The sequence below is a fragment of the Gymnodraco acuticeps genome, unplaced genomic scaffold (assembly GCF_902827175.1).
Source record: "Gymnodraco acuticeps unplaced genomic scaffold, fGymAcu1.1, whole genome shotgun sequence".
Taxonomy (NCBI): domain Eukaryota; kingdom Metazoa; phylum Chordata; class Actinopteri; order Perciformes; family Bathydraconidae; genus Gymnodraco; species Gymnodraco acuticeps.
Window position 1 is genome coordinate 606,024 of NW_022989970.1, and position 14,360 is coordinate 620,383.

General features: G+C 39.5%; 1 protein-coding gene across 1 annotated transcript; it reads right to left on the bottom strand.

Moving 5' to 3' along the window:
• Positions 1 to 30: 30 nt before the first annotated feature.
• c7b (complement component 7b) lies at positions 31 to 13,191 on the bottom strand. The gene is made up of 18 exons (XM_034210788.1): positions 12,885 to 13,191; positions 12,545 to 12,606; positions 12,251 to 12,323; positions 10,980 to 11,121; positions 9,570 to 9,714; positions 9,159 to 9,297; positions 8,666 to 8,794; positions 7,297 to 7,540; positions 7,035 to 7,148; positions 6,755 to 6,921; positions 6,019 to 6,247; positions 5,324 to 5,492; positions 2,779 to 2,869; positions 2,230 to 2,362; positions 1,576 to 1,770; positions 1,281 to 1,377; positions 994 to 1,169; positions 31 to 290 (listed from the first exon to the last, which is right to left on the bottom strand). The coding sequence occupies exons 1-18, from the start codon at positions 12,888 to 12,890 to the stop codon at positions 118 to 120; spliced, it is 2,484 nt and encodes an 827-aa protein (XP_034066679.1). The 5' UTR covers positions 12,891 to 13,191; the 3' UTR covers positions 31 to 117.
• Positions 13,192 to 14,360: the final 1,169 nt, after the last annotated feature.

Genomic DNA, 14,360 nt, shown 5'->3' on the forward strand with positions numbered 1-14,360 from the left:
AAATGCGTAAAAGGCACATGATTTATATAATTCAAGTGTTGTACATTTTTTTATTTACAATTCATTGAAAACAACATGTCCCTCCTTTATGTACAGAGTGAGAGAGCTCAGACATTTTTATTCTGGACAAGCCTCGATACCGACAACATGGACCTGCTCATTAGCACAGCGTCTGGCCCCCACCTCACATTCAGTCATCGTCTTGGCAACGCTGTCATCACTGGTTTTGGTGCAAAGGGGGGCGGAGTCTGTCGGGCAGTCTGACACGTTCTGACACACGCATTTCGATTCTAGAATTAAAAAAAAAACAATTATATAATGATGCAGTTACACCACATGTTAAATAATTAAATTAATCTTTTGAACATTATTCCTATCGCTTCCTGAAATCGGGAAATTACATCGCTAATAACTGAGCAAAAGAAAACCCAGTCAGCCAATTGAGTCATAAACTCGCAGGTTTGACTTATTTGGCAGAAAATGATGGTGAATGGTAAATTATTATCCAATATCCATGACAGTTTACAGACCTACTTAATGATTCAATGACATAGTATTCATGAAATGTTGTTAATGTTCAATTATGCTAATTAGAAACTATTTGGCTAATGCATAAAAGTTTGTATTTTTGGAGCCATCCAACGATAGTTTTTGGGCTGCCAAACAAATAATCTTTTAGTCCAAAATTATTATCTTTCACACTTGACGTTCAGGATAATGGGCCTTTAGAATAATCGGATGGCATTTTATCTGTAACAATTTTCCGACTTTTTCTTTATGCAATTTATTTTTAAATTAGTGACTTTCAGATTTTTCAGTGCAACTTTTCAGGGCCAATGTTTTCTTCTTCAGTTTAAAATATGTAGTCATTGTCCTGAACCCATTATAGACGTATTGTCCCAACAAACTTGATGTGCAGATTAGTACTATATTAATATCCATGTCAAAACAACAACAATAAAGTCCAAGGTGTAATAAATAGGATTTACTTACCCTGACAAACTGTCCCTGGTTTGCAGTCCTCACAGGACAGGGACAGCTCTTGTGGCCCGTCACAGTCTGTCGCTAACTCGAAGCTCCGCCCCAAACAGCGCAGAGCTCCGAGCTGACACAGACTGAGTACTCGGGTTCGGCTTGAACCGAGTCTGGCACACATCTGCAGAGAAGTCCTAATGTGGGCAATAGAGGAAAACAATCGTTACATATATTTTCTACGTAGTTCTAAAAAAAAGCCTTTCCCTGTGCATGACAATAATATGATTATAAAAAATAATACTTACGAGCACTGAGATGGCATTTTACACACACACTCAGTTATTCCTACGTTCTCCCAAGGCTTACATTTCAGGCCAGGTGGAGGAGTGGGACCTGAGAGCACTGAGGAGAAAATATAGAGGTAAACTGGATTCAATATTTGACTGACTCCAAATAAATTAAAATGTTGCTTCAAAACAGATCAGGGTTGCAGTAAAACATAATTATTTAATTGTATTTATGCTCCCAGGGGCAAAAGCTGCTAGCAAACAGATGTATATTTACACTTTCACATTGAACCTGAGAGTTAATGCAATGTACCTGCTTTACAATGAGCGCTGGCCGGTGATGGAGACCACTGCAGACTGGAACTGCACATGATCTCTGACACCTCCTCCGCGTCCAGCACCGACCCCACAGGACAGGACAGGGACACTCTGTGTCCAATCTGATAGGCTGCCTCGATAGGGGTGGCTATGATGTCACTGTTGAGTAGAGGAAACCCACATGTGGCACCTGAGATGGGAGGAGGGGAACGTTTAGCAAGAAGAACTGAGGACATAACACAGCACTGGGATTTCTAGAGGTGCATAAAAGGGACACGTAGAAAATCTTTAGACATTTTTAATCTTCATCTTAATCCACATTTGCGTACAAATAAAAAAGGAGTGACAGACAAAAATGCTGACTGTCTAATGGCAACCATGACAGTTGAAAATACTCCATTTTGGTTGAGTTAGTAAGGACTAGCTAAAAGGACTACATTTGGCAATGAGTCTGCCCTTTTTACTTAATCTGGGGTTTAGGGCCTTGAAAAACATCTCAGTAACTATCAGATGGATTTGGATTTGGTGCCTACAAAATCCCAACTTTCTTTATTGAATCGTTTAAAGTAAAGTCGTTTCTGAGATATATCGCTAATAAACTAATAATACAGCCAGATACATAACCTCCCTGACATAGTGAAAGACATACTTTTACAAACCGGCGATTCAGTCCTCCACTTCTGGGTTTCAGTGCATTGAGCCACAGCGCCTCCAATAAGGTAATAACCGTCAATGCAGGAGTATTGCACTGTGTTTCCAACCAGGTAAAAGTCCCTGGGATTCTGAGAAAATAAAACTCCAGTTTATTTATAATACAGTAACTGGAACAACCTTTTTAAACAGCATAAATCAATCAATCAATCAATCAATCAATCAATCAATGTTTATTTATATAGCCCAATATCACAAATGTTACATTTGTCTCAGTGGACTTTACAGTTTGTACAAAATATCAGTATGACAATACGACACCCTCTGTCCTTAGACCCTCACATCGTACAAGGAAAAACTTCCGGAGAAAACCCACAGTTTAAAGGGAAAAATGGGAGAAACCTCAGGGAGAGCAACAGAGGAGGGATCCCTCTCCCAGGACGGACAGACGTGCAATAGATGCCGTGTGTAAATTGAAAAGATAATACATTTGCAACATAGGTAGTCCAAATGTTTGGAAATGCATGCATAAATCAAGCAAACTCACCTCAATATATCCGTTCCTGAGGTTTGGGGGTGCTCCACATGTCTTTGGTGGAGTCACTGCAGGGAGATCGAAGCACTGAGGCTCCATCGTCCTGCACACACAAAGTTCAGAGAAAATTAAAACACTAACACCACCTTTTGCGAATTGTATTGCATAATTAGGGTATTTAATGTGTGGACTGGCTCTACAGTGCCTCACTATCACCTCTAGAGGAATACGTGGGAAAACAAGAGAGGACGGGCCAGTGCAAGTTAGCTATCATGCTAACTTAAGTAGTTAAGAAGACATAGACATCTTTGACATAACATCCACACTGTACACTCTCCACTTGTTGATAATGTTCTTTTGATAATGTATATTATGGCATATCTTACACATTAAACCACTTCTACTGTATGTGCAGTGGCGACTGGTCATTAGGGGCAGATGGGGCACAGCCCCACCTAGTGTCAGCAGAAAGTATTAAAAATAATGATTACAACAAAATGCAAAAAATAAATTATAAAATATATTTTAAGATCATGTTTAATCATCTGATTCGTCTGTACATTGCTGTTTTAGTATGTGTTCTTCTAATTAGTGTCTACAGCAGTGGTTCTCAACTGGTGGGTCGCGACCCAAAAGTGGGTCGCGGACCTGTTTCGAGCGGGAAGAAAAAAAAATTGGAATTTTTTTTTGGGGAAAAAGTCAAACTTTTATTTTGAAGGCCCGATTTTCTAACGCTGTGCATGCAGTCGGCGTTGGACTGGAAGTACCGGAGACCATAAACGGTTTTGAAAACTTCTGTCACGTAGTGATCATCTTCTCAATAAAATATCTTTGCTGATGTTTTTTCGAGTCTTCTGGCCAATCAGAATCAAGATTGTTGCTGGAAGTCCCCACGGAGAATAACTTTGCGGTAGAACTCTTTTTTATACATCCATGGGTACAACTTCAGATAAAAATGAACACATAATGAAATATGACCCCCGTTCTGATGACTGACAGGTCACAGAACAATGGGAGCTATCTACCCTTACCCACAAATTAAAGTAAGTCACACAGACTATCTCCTCTTTTCTCTTCTCTCTGTGAGGAGCAGCACGTTCAGCTGTCAGAACAAAGTGAAAAACAAACAATGGCATAAAATATTATTAATATGTCGGGAAGTAATAGATTTATTTATTTTCTTCTCAGTGTACCAGAATGCATAGTTTATGTTAGTATTTCTAAAAATCTCCTGGGGGAGAATCCCCCCAGACCCCCTGCTGGGGTTGGGTTTTCAGCATGCGTGCCTTTTTATATAGTTCAGCTTTGATTCCATCAACTCATTCAACTTTTTTAAAAGCATACTTTAGTTTTGTGAAGGGATATAAGGGATATATGCACTGTACTTCACTTTTATTAATATTGTATGCTGAAAAGCGTATATATTACAGCACGATTTTTTGTTGAATAGATTTGAGTGCTTCAAAATGTTGGGTCGCGATGTATTGACCAAGTAAAAAGTGGGTCCCGAGGCCTGACCAGTTGAGAACCACTGGTCTACAGTGTGTGCCTATTGAGCCATGTGGGACAAAACCAGATCCTGCCCCTCCCTCTCACTGTCTAAGTGAACGGTGACTGTAAAAACTACACTGCGCATGCTCAGAGTATTTTCCTATTTAATGTGTGTGGCCATAATAATGACCATAGGGGCATAGAGCTGCCATCCCCACCATACGTCATCTCACATAATTCAGAGCTGATTGGCTGTAAGTACGTGTGCCGCGAAAAGTGTGGTGTGTGAAGAGGAGGAGAGAGACGCGTCCTAAAACCAGGAAGTAAGCTGCGCATGGCTTCCCTCCACAAAAAAGCAATGAGATTTCTCCATAGGATTTTAGAAAATAGCTCAAAATAAGATGTGTGGGAAACGTAGCTGTTAGATAAATGTACGTTTTGTTCAGCCGGATAATATCCACATGTCTATCCTACTTTTATCATTTTCGAATCATAAATCCATCATTTAGATTTATGATAGACTTTTGAAACTACAAGAAGATAAGGAGGACTTTTACAAAAAAGTAATAGAGATTTTTGTCCAGAAGGATAGGCAAATGGACTTCATCTTCAAGTCAAGGTAAGACCACCATTTTATTGAAAATGGGATCTTACTAAGAGAGAACAATTCAATATTTAAATGATAAAATTACATTTTTTGGGTATCCTTTTGTTGAACTGTCTGTTTAAAATTAATTGAAGCATCAGACTAAAAAAGCTTTTGAAAATAATATTATATTTTGATTTAGGTCAAAATATAATATTTGTAAACCTGAAGAGTCACTGCCAGTGCCTCACCAGCCATGAACCTCACTGCAGAAGCTTATAGACATCTAAGTTTTTTGTGCCCCACCACTTTTGTACATATAGAAATGCCACTGTGTATGTGTATAATCAAATTAAGGATATTAAGTCTTAAATCTTCTGTTATATTATGAAAACCAAGTCAGAAAATCTATGGGTTTGCTTTGGGGTCATATATTTGGGATACACCCTGTTTCCCACAAGTTCCTGTGCATAAACTTACTGTAAGTACCGGATGTCTGGGTCCTCACAAGGCTTCACTTCCGACCACTCTCCGATGCAGTGCTGGCCATTCCTGGGGGCGGGGTTTTCGCATCTTCGGGTCCTTCTCTTTTTACTTCCAAAGCAGGTTCCCCAGGAAGACCAGCAGGTCCAGCTGCCATCGATCACACCTGAGAGAACAAATAAACATTATCTTATGCTGTTCTTTCATTGATTGGACTGCATGGTAACATAAACGTACATTTTTACCCGTTTTTTCCGGGTAAATCTTATAGAAATAACTTGCCGTTTCAAGACAATAAAGGAAAGTGGGTTGGACGTATTTGAATTTTGAATCTGGATTACATTTTTGTAATCTTAGGATTTTGTAAGCACTTTCTTTACACTGCTATTACATCTTCCAGTTACTGGGAGGCTTTTTGCTCTTAAGCTCGTAACCCCACTTCAATGATTACATTTGAGAATTTTTACTTTTCTTTAGTTTAGAAAGTTGTCTTGCTTTTCTGCAAGCTTTTTGTATTGTAAGAATGAAAATGACAAATGTAATTTGTTCATGGATGTTTGTTCTTATGCAACCTTTGAAAGATTATGTTTCGATTTAGAAGTGCTTTGTGTCACCATTGTTTCTATGATAATACTATCAGTGACATGTATCTTGTGACATTTGATCCCAAACTAATTTCAAGTTCTGTGTACCTGGTTGTTCACCAATCACAGCTCCCTGTTCACAGGCGTGGCCCCATGTTCCCGGCCAGCAGACACAGTGACACTCGGACCCCGTCAGCAGCGGCTTCCCGTTGTTCTGGCAGGGCCCGCAGTGACAGGGATGCTCCTCCAACAGGTACTCCTCTAAGGCTCTTTTCAGGTGGACTTTCTTTAAACCTGCACACTGCACTTCCTTCACCAGCTCATACAGAGGACGCAGCTGGAAAACAAGTGTACACTTTACAACTGTGCAAGTATAGAAAACATTTATACACAGATAATGTACAAAACACGGGGCAACTCCTGATTCTGAAAACTAAAGCCAATGTGTTAAAACTGCATTCTCTCTAATGGCCAACAGGGGAAGACTCAACTGGTTTAAAAGAGTGCTATTGTATATTCAAGTCCAAATATGGTTTTAAATAAGCTGGACTAATAGTAGTTATCCTGTTAGAAAAGGAAAGGTTATTTTTGTCTTTTTTGACAGAGCATGCTTATTGTTTAAAAAAAACGTATATCAAATTTGAATGTTAATCCTGCCAGTATTTTCTACTTAAATTGCAGACGCGCCATGCTGAAATTACAAATTTGACAGGAGCAGCAACATAATCAAAGGGGGGTGGGATTTGGTGAAGGGTTAGTTAAGCTCGATCAACTAATCAAACAATAATTAATAAACATCCAGATGACAGCTGACAACCAGCTGTGTACCAGCTCACTGTCATACCTTCATGTCTATGACTTCAGGGAAGTCTTTGACAGACGAGGCCCAGTTGTCATAGATTTCTCCGTTAGCTTCTGGGTTATCAAGATCCAGGAGAGCCAAAGCGCCCGTCAAAGCCATATCTCCCCCAAACACTTTGACCTTGATGGGCATGTTGTTTACTTTGTTTCCTGAAGGCAAAAGGCAAAAGAGATTTCAATCCAACTTGACAAAATGTATTTGCATAACTGTGTTCTTTGACACTTCAGGGCAAACCTTTAAATAAGGATTTCCTGTTACTTACCATGACTGGAGGATAAAGATTTTGTCAGTTTTTCACAGGTTGTCGTGACTTTCTTTCTAAATAAACGGCGTTTCACCTTTCTCCAACACCTCTGGTAGTCTATATTTGTTGTACCTTTACACAAACAAGACAGGAGCAAAATATTCAGAAATGTTCTGATGGGAACCTTTTAATGCAAGAAAACAAATCCCAAAAGTCCAAGACTTCTAGAATTGTAAGGCACTCTTAAAAGTGAGGTTTTAATTATTATCAAAGCTCTTACTTGTTGAATCGAGTGCCTGACGGTCTAACTCCAACAAGCCTTGGTATTCGCCTCCAAGTTTGCCCTCAGAAAGGTAATGTGTGCCGTATATCTCAAACAGCTGGCGGTAAGCAGAGTAGTCATACGTGTACGGCAGCAAGGACAGGGCCTTCCAGAAACCTTCAGCCAGAGTCAGATACTGAGGCGCAGAGTTTTGGAACTGGGCCAGCTCCACTTTATTCTTCAGGATTATAAGTTTGTAGGCCTGGACGATTGACACCAAAACACCAAGAAGTCATTATTTGTATACTTCTACATACACCTTTAAAGGTCCCCTATTATACTGTTTTTCATCAATATATCACAGGTCTCAGATATATACATAACATGTCTCTGAAGTGTTTGGCTCCAAACACCAAACAGATCATTGTAGCATCCCATAATCCCCTCTGTTTCAGCCCTGTTTCCAAAGTGCTGATTCTCCTCTGTTACTTTAGATGAAAATAAGGAGCCCCTCCCCACGCCCCTCTGAGAGAGATTTGGTTAAAAATAACTCAATGGTGCTCTAGGAGGAGATTCAGGTGATAAGGGGGGGGGGTTACCTTGGTTGGTGATTGGCTAATGGTTACACGAGCCAAAACAATCGTTATGACATCATGAAGTGGCCAAAATCTGATCAGCTCATTTTCAGACAGGTTTTTATAGAAATGGATCAGGACAAAAAGAGAGGGAATCTTTTTTCCTGAAACTTTCAGAGTCTCTTTCCACAGAGGGGACACATGTTGATGTAGAAGAGACATGAAGAAGAGGGGACACATGTTGATGTAGAAGAGACATGAAGAAGAGGGGATACATGTTGATGTAGAAGAGACATGAAGAAGAGGGGACACATGTTGATGTAGAAGAGACATGAAGAAGAGGGGACACATGTTGATGAAGAAGAGACATGAAGAAGAGGGGACACATGTTGATGTAGAAGAGACATGAAGAAGAGGGGTCACATGTTGATGTAGAAGAGACATGAAGAAGAGGGGACACATGTTGATGTAGAAGAGACATGAAGAAGAGGGGACACATGTTGATGTAGAAGAGACATGAAGAAGAGGTGACACATGTTGATGTAGAAGAGACATGAAGAAGAGGGGACACATGTTGATGTAGAAGAGACATGAAGAAGAGGGGACACATGTTGATGTAGAAGAGACATGAAGAAGAGGGGACACATGTTGATGTAGAAGAGACATGAAGAAGAGGGGTCACATGTTGATGTAGAAGAGACATGAAGAAGTGGATTTTGCATAATAGGTGAATAATAGGTTTAAAGCAACTAGTCACAAAGCCCAAGAAGAGCCATATCAATGGTTTCACTCTAAATAAGTTTTGTCATTACCTTATTGTCAGTGAGCTCTTTGTGGAAACTACGACGGTCGTGTCCCACCAAGGCGTTGGCCTGGATGTGCTGCATGTAGGACCAGGAGCTCTCGTAGGATTCATCACTGTCTTCATTTTCTACAGTCACCTGCAGCACAAACAGAGTTCAGCATTTGGTTTCATTAGCGTAGCTGCTGAGAGCTTATTGTGCCATATTGTTTGCCATGCTAGCTGCTAGTCCTTAGGGATTTATGACAAGACAAATCTGATGATCCTATAGAATATGATTAATTGCCTTAGATAAAACTACCTAACTGTATATACAGCAGGTACAAACTAATCATCTATATCAGTTAAAGGGGCCCATTATGCTTTTTGGGGTTTTCCCTTTTCCTGTAGAGAGTGTTCTACAGGTTGTTATAAAACACCGGAATAATAATAATAATAATAATAATAACAACACATTACATTTATAACATATTGGCTCCTTATCTGTGAACATAAACACTCACCTCGAAGTTGTACCTGAGGATGTTATGTGGCAGTCGGTAAGAGTCTTGATGGTCCCCACTGAACACCTTCCGGCACTGCCCTCCGAAGCTCAGAGTGTTGATCACACCTGCTCTCAGTTTGCCTGTTAACACGTTGTACCTGTAAGGAATGAATTAATGAACTCTTATTAAGTAGATCTGTGATTATAACCCTTTTTTTAAGGGACACTTTGTTTTTTGAAGTACACTGACCACCTTGGATTAAGTGATGTGTTTTAACAGAAACAAATGAAACTCCCCGAGAAACGTCCTTGTGGATGTTAAGACCCCAATGTTCGGAGCCAATGTATAGGCAACAATTTCACCCCAAATATGACGATTACAAGCCTTTATCACACTCATTTTCATGTTGTTGGAGTTGAATCTACTCACCCTCTGCCTGTGACACCGGAGTTTGGAGGCGTTTTGTCGAGGTCACATGAGTACTGGCTGTTGTCTCCATCACAGTTCCTCTCATCCAGACCATCCTCACAGTCCTGGTCTCCGTTGCACACCAGAGACTGGCTGATACACTGACCTGCGTTGCGTAATGTTTACAGTAAAGACAATTTATTCTACAATACATAATTTAGAAAAAACATGTGAAAAGTTACCTCTATTATAATATTGGTGAAGTCTTGCTGAATATAAGAAAGTGTAAGAAAGTATTGCAACAACTGAGACAATCTGGTAAGACCCTGAGCAAAACCTAACCAAAAGATTAGCATTCCTGGGCATATTTAAATTAATGGTAATGTTTTGTTAACTGAAATTAGTTTTTGGGTTTTATGAAATAAAAAAACTAATACTAAGAAGGGGATAAAGTTCTAAGGTAAAAACATTAAGAAGATGTGGTAGCAAACCGTAAATAACAAGATACCCAAGCATTCTATATTGAATGTACGGAAGAGGATTAGGGCCACATAAAAAAAAATTTTGTGAGGATTTGAAAAAAAATTAAAAAAAATTTGTTCTGAGAAAAAAATCAGAATTCTGACTTTAATCTCAGAATTCTGATTTTTTTCTCAGAACAAAAAAACATTTTTTTTGGGAGAAAAAAGTCAGAAATACCGGTAACTGTAGAACCATTGCAGATGGTTGTAAAATGACTTATTATGGTTTCCTCTTGGACCCCTCTGGCGCGCAGAAATGCACTCACGTCCTCCATTGTTGCCTACTGCAATGTGTAAATCGCAGTGAAGCTGGTTCTACAGTTACCGGTATTTCTGAGAAAAAAGTCAGAATTCTGAGATTAAAGTCAGAATTCTGAGATTAAAGTCAGAATTCTGACTTTTTTCTCCCAAAAAAAAATGTTTTTTTGTTCTGAGAAAAAAGTCAGAATTCTGAGATTAAAGTCAGAATTCTGAGATTAAAGTCAGAATTCTGAGATTAAAGTCAGAATTCTGACTTTAATCTCAGAATTCTGACTTTAATCTCAGAACAAAAAATAATAATGTTTTTTTCAAATCCTCACAAAAAAATGTTTTATGTGGCCCTAATCCTCTTCCGTATGAATGAGACGTAGAAACATTCAGTGTGGTAATAAAACAAGAGATACATTGAGTCATTCTGTCATAGACTTCTATCAAATCTGCCCTTTTAAGGCGCCCCCTGTTGGCCCTTTGAAAGAATGCATATTTAGAGCATTTCAGATTTGATTAGGTAAACATTCAGTGGTGTAAAAATCAAGGTAGAAGCATCTGACTTTTTTGTAATCCGTGAAGTGACCCCCCATAGGCCAATTAAAAAATGCAGGTTAGAGTCACTTCCACATTTAGCTAAATACAAGATGTCACAACATACCAGAGGTACAACGGAACCGATCTCCACAGCCTGTTGCCAGGGGACATCCTTTCTTTGAGACACATGGCTGTGCTTGTGTGGCTTCTCCTGAACATGGCGCACCCCCAAATTGGGCGTACACTTCCACATGGCGGGTCCGCACCTAAACCATTAACATGAAATCATTTTTTGTTTCTTGTGACATCACTTTATTTCCCAATGTTTTGCAACTTACTGCCGTGAAGCTTTTCTCAGAGTCACTAAATTGTGTGTATTTTCTACATGGAAGCAGCCACTTTTTGATTAAAACATCTACTATAAACATACAATTACGTTTTTCAAAGTTTCGAGGGAACCTGTCTGCATAACCTACCACACAACATGAATTGAGAGCCTTCCCTCAAGTTCAGAAAGTCATGCCAGGTTAAATCAATAATATGTTGCAGCAAATATTACGTAATTTGATCACAATCAGTGGATAGGGTAAATTATAAATCTGCGCAAATAGTATTACACACGTTATTACACAAGTTGAGCCAGTTTTTCAATGGAGAAATTAATGAAAGTAGGCCAAGTTGATAATAAGAGCTCATTGTAGGCTATATTTAAAGTTGAATTTACCCTGTGTTTGATTGGTAAGATGTATGAAATTGTATCACCATTTGTGTGATTACTTTTCCTTTTAACATGTTAAAAAAAAATCAATCAATTAAATCAAAATGTATATTAAAAATATTTGAAAAACTAAGCTTGTATTTGGTTTGGTATTTATTGTTTATAGTTACCTTTAAGATGTGTTGTAGGTATGCCCAGGTTTGAACCGTGGTTCAATTTACCCCCTGACCTGGATCAACTTACCCCTACACTGGGGCAAGTTGAGCCACAAGACTTTTTTTTTTTAAAGAAGTAATATTTTCACTGCCCTTGATCAAATATTAATTATTATCATTGCTAGGAAACTAGGGGCATAAACAGAAGGGCGACCATGGCAACCATGCTCGGGGGTCTTCTTCGCTGCTTTTGGTGTATTTTGTGGCAGAAGTACAGCGCCACTTACAGGCCCGGCATATGTACTACAGCATCTCAAGCGCTTCGAGCGGTCTCGTGTGGAAGTACAGCGCCACTTACAGGCCCGGCACATGCACTACGGCGTCTCCAGCACTCCCGAGCGTTCTCGTGTGAACGGAAGACTTTTTTGATATTGTATTCGGTTCGTTTGCGTTTCGTATACGTTTGCATGTAAATGGGGTCTGAAATGAAAACCTATACAAAGGATTTGTGGTTTAAAGTACCTTTGTCCTGGAGCAGCCATCACACTCTGACCACTCTCCATAAGACCCCCATCTGCAGTCAACATGCTGACAGCTAATAGAGAAAGACATGGACAATATAAAACAATATTCATGTTATATTTGTCGCTTGAGAATGAACAGAAAAGTATTAATCCATTTTTTTTTTTAAAGCTGCATTCTTGGGTCCCAGGAATGTTGATATGGTGGAGAAGAGAGACATTGTTCCACAATTAATACATTACTGTACAAGCGATAATATTGCAGTAAGATGTTAGGACAGTTGTGTGTACATACCATACAGGACATATAAGGACGACCAACAATGCAAAAGAAGACAGAACTGCAACCAAATCCATCTGTACACCGAAAACAGGAAAACTGTTAGCTCAATTCAGTTTGCTCTACATTGATTATGTAAAGCAAACTGATATACTCTAATTAACAGACGTTAGTTCATGAGTTAGTGAGTGGTGACAGTATGAATTGATGTATTACTATCAATTGGAAAGGGATAACAGAAATACAAATTGTAGTGTAGATAAACTCAGAGACAGTTTTAAGGTTACTGACATATAACACTGTCCATTTGTCGATATCATTGTATCATAAATAATAAATGTGTGTTTTACAGTACCTTCATGATGTGCTTCTCAGAATATGGTCCTCTTGTCTGATCCACTGGAAAACACTGGTTATATAATCAGCAGAGTGCAGAGTATTCAACACAACCCCGAGTACCGGAATTCCCAAGAATGAAGAAACTCTAATCTGTACAGCCAGATTTGTAACGCCTCTGGGTCATGAACACAGACCCAGTGTTCTTTTCCACAGCTTCAGTTCAAGGCCAGTGTTATTGCTTGTTTATCTCAAACTATGACTTTATTTCCAGTAACACTATTCATAAGCCTGTTTGCTTTGAGTGCTGAAGTGTACAAAAATAATAGTTAGGAAATCTGTTCTTTTGTGAAAACAGTCACATTTGGGATGTGACAGGAATAGTTGCATCATAGTTGTTTACGTAGAGAAGGATATCAGTATAAGTCAGGAAGATTTGGGCAAAGTTCACAAATTCCCCCATGTGGCCCATATTTGAATGCATTTGGCTCTGTTGCTCTGTGCACAAAATACATGTTGTTGTTTCTTATTAGAGTTATAAAATAAATTCATCTTTTTTATTGTTTTGTTTTTCAAAATGGGACTTTTTTACTTTTAAATAATAATAGATTTAATTTGTTAGCGCTTTTACAGGTGCTCAAAGACGCTTTACAGATATAGTGAAGGGAAAAGAAAAGGAAGGAACAACAAATAAATATATAGTTAAAGTTAAAGTCAAATAATACAAAAACAATCACACATTAAAAGCCAGATTGAAGAGGTGAGTTTTTGTGAGTTTTTTGAAGGTGGTGAGGTCAGTGCAGTCTCTGATGGGTTGGGGGAGTGAGTTCCAGAGGGAGGGGGCAGCGACGGAGAAGGCTCTGTCCCCCCAGGTCCGGGGATTGGTGCGGGTGGGGATGGATAGGAGGTTGGCTTCTGATGAGCGGAGGCAGCGGGAAGGGGCGTGGTGGGGCAGCAGGTCTGTGAGGTAGGTCTATGAGGTAGGGGGGGGGGCCTGGTTGTTGAGGGCTTTGTGAGTAATGAGGAGGACTTTGAAGTTGATTCTTTGACGGACGGGGAGCCAGTGGAGGTTCTGGAGGACGGGAGTGATGTGGTCTCGGGAGCGGGTGTGGGTGAGGAGGCGGGCAGCAGAGTTCTGGATATGTTGGAGTTTATTGATTAGGTTGGATGGTATGCCGTAGAGCAGTGTTTCTCAAACTTTTTCATACCAAGGACCACTTAACCAATAAAAAAACACTCACGGACCACCTAACTCCACAAATATCCAAAAACACATCATTTTTTACAAATCGCCTGAAAATGGTACAAACAAGTGGCAACATGTGTGATGAAGGTGTTTATCTGGGCTATATCATGCAATCAAAAGTGAAACTTAAGCTCGCTCCATTGTGGAGATATTCCAGCGAGAGTGCGAAAAACTTAAATAAATGTATTTATTTCAAATGTGAAATGTTACCAATATACTCACGGACCACTAGGGGGCACTCACGGACCA

Bases quoted from the DNA above. Each gene is read 5' to 3' on its own strand.
- c7b (XM_034210788.1), bottom strand. The intron at 7,149-7,296 runs GTAAGAGCTTTG...GTTTGTGTAAAG, and splicing joins TCAGGCACTCGATTCAACAA to GTACAACAAATATAGACTAC. The intron at 1,378-1,575 runs GTACATTGCATT...TTTTCTCCTCAG, and splicing joins CAGCGCTCATTGTAAAGCAG to TGCTCTCAGGTCCCACTCCT.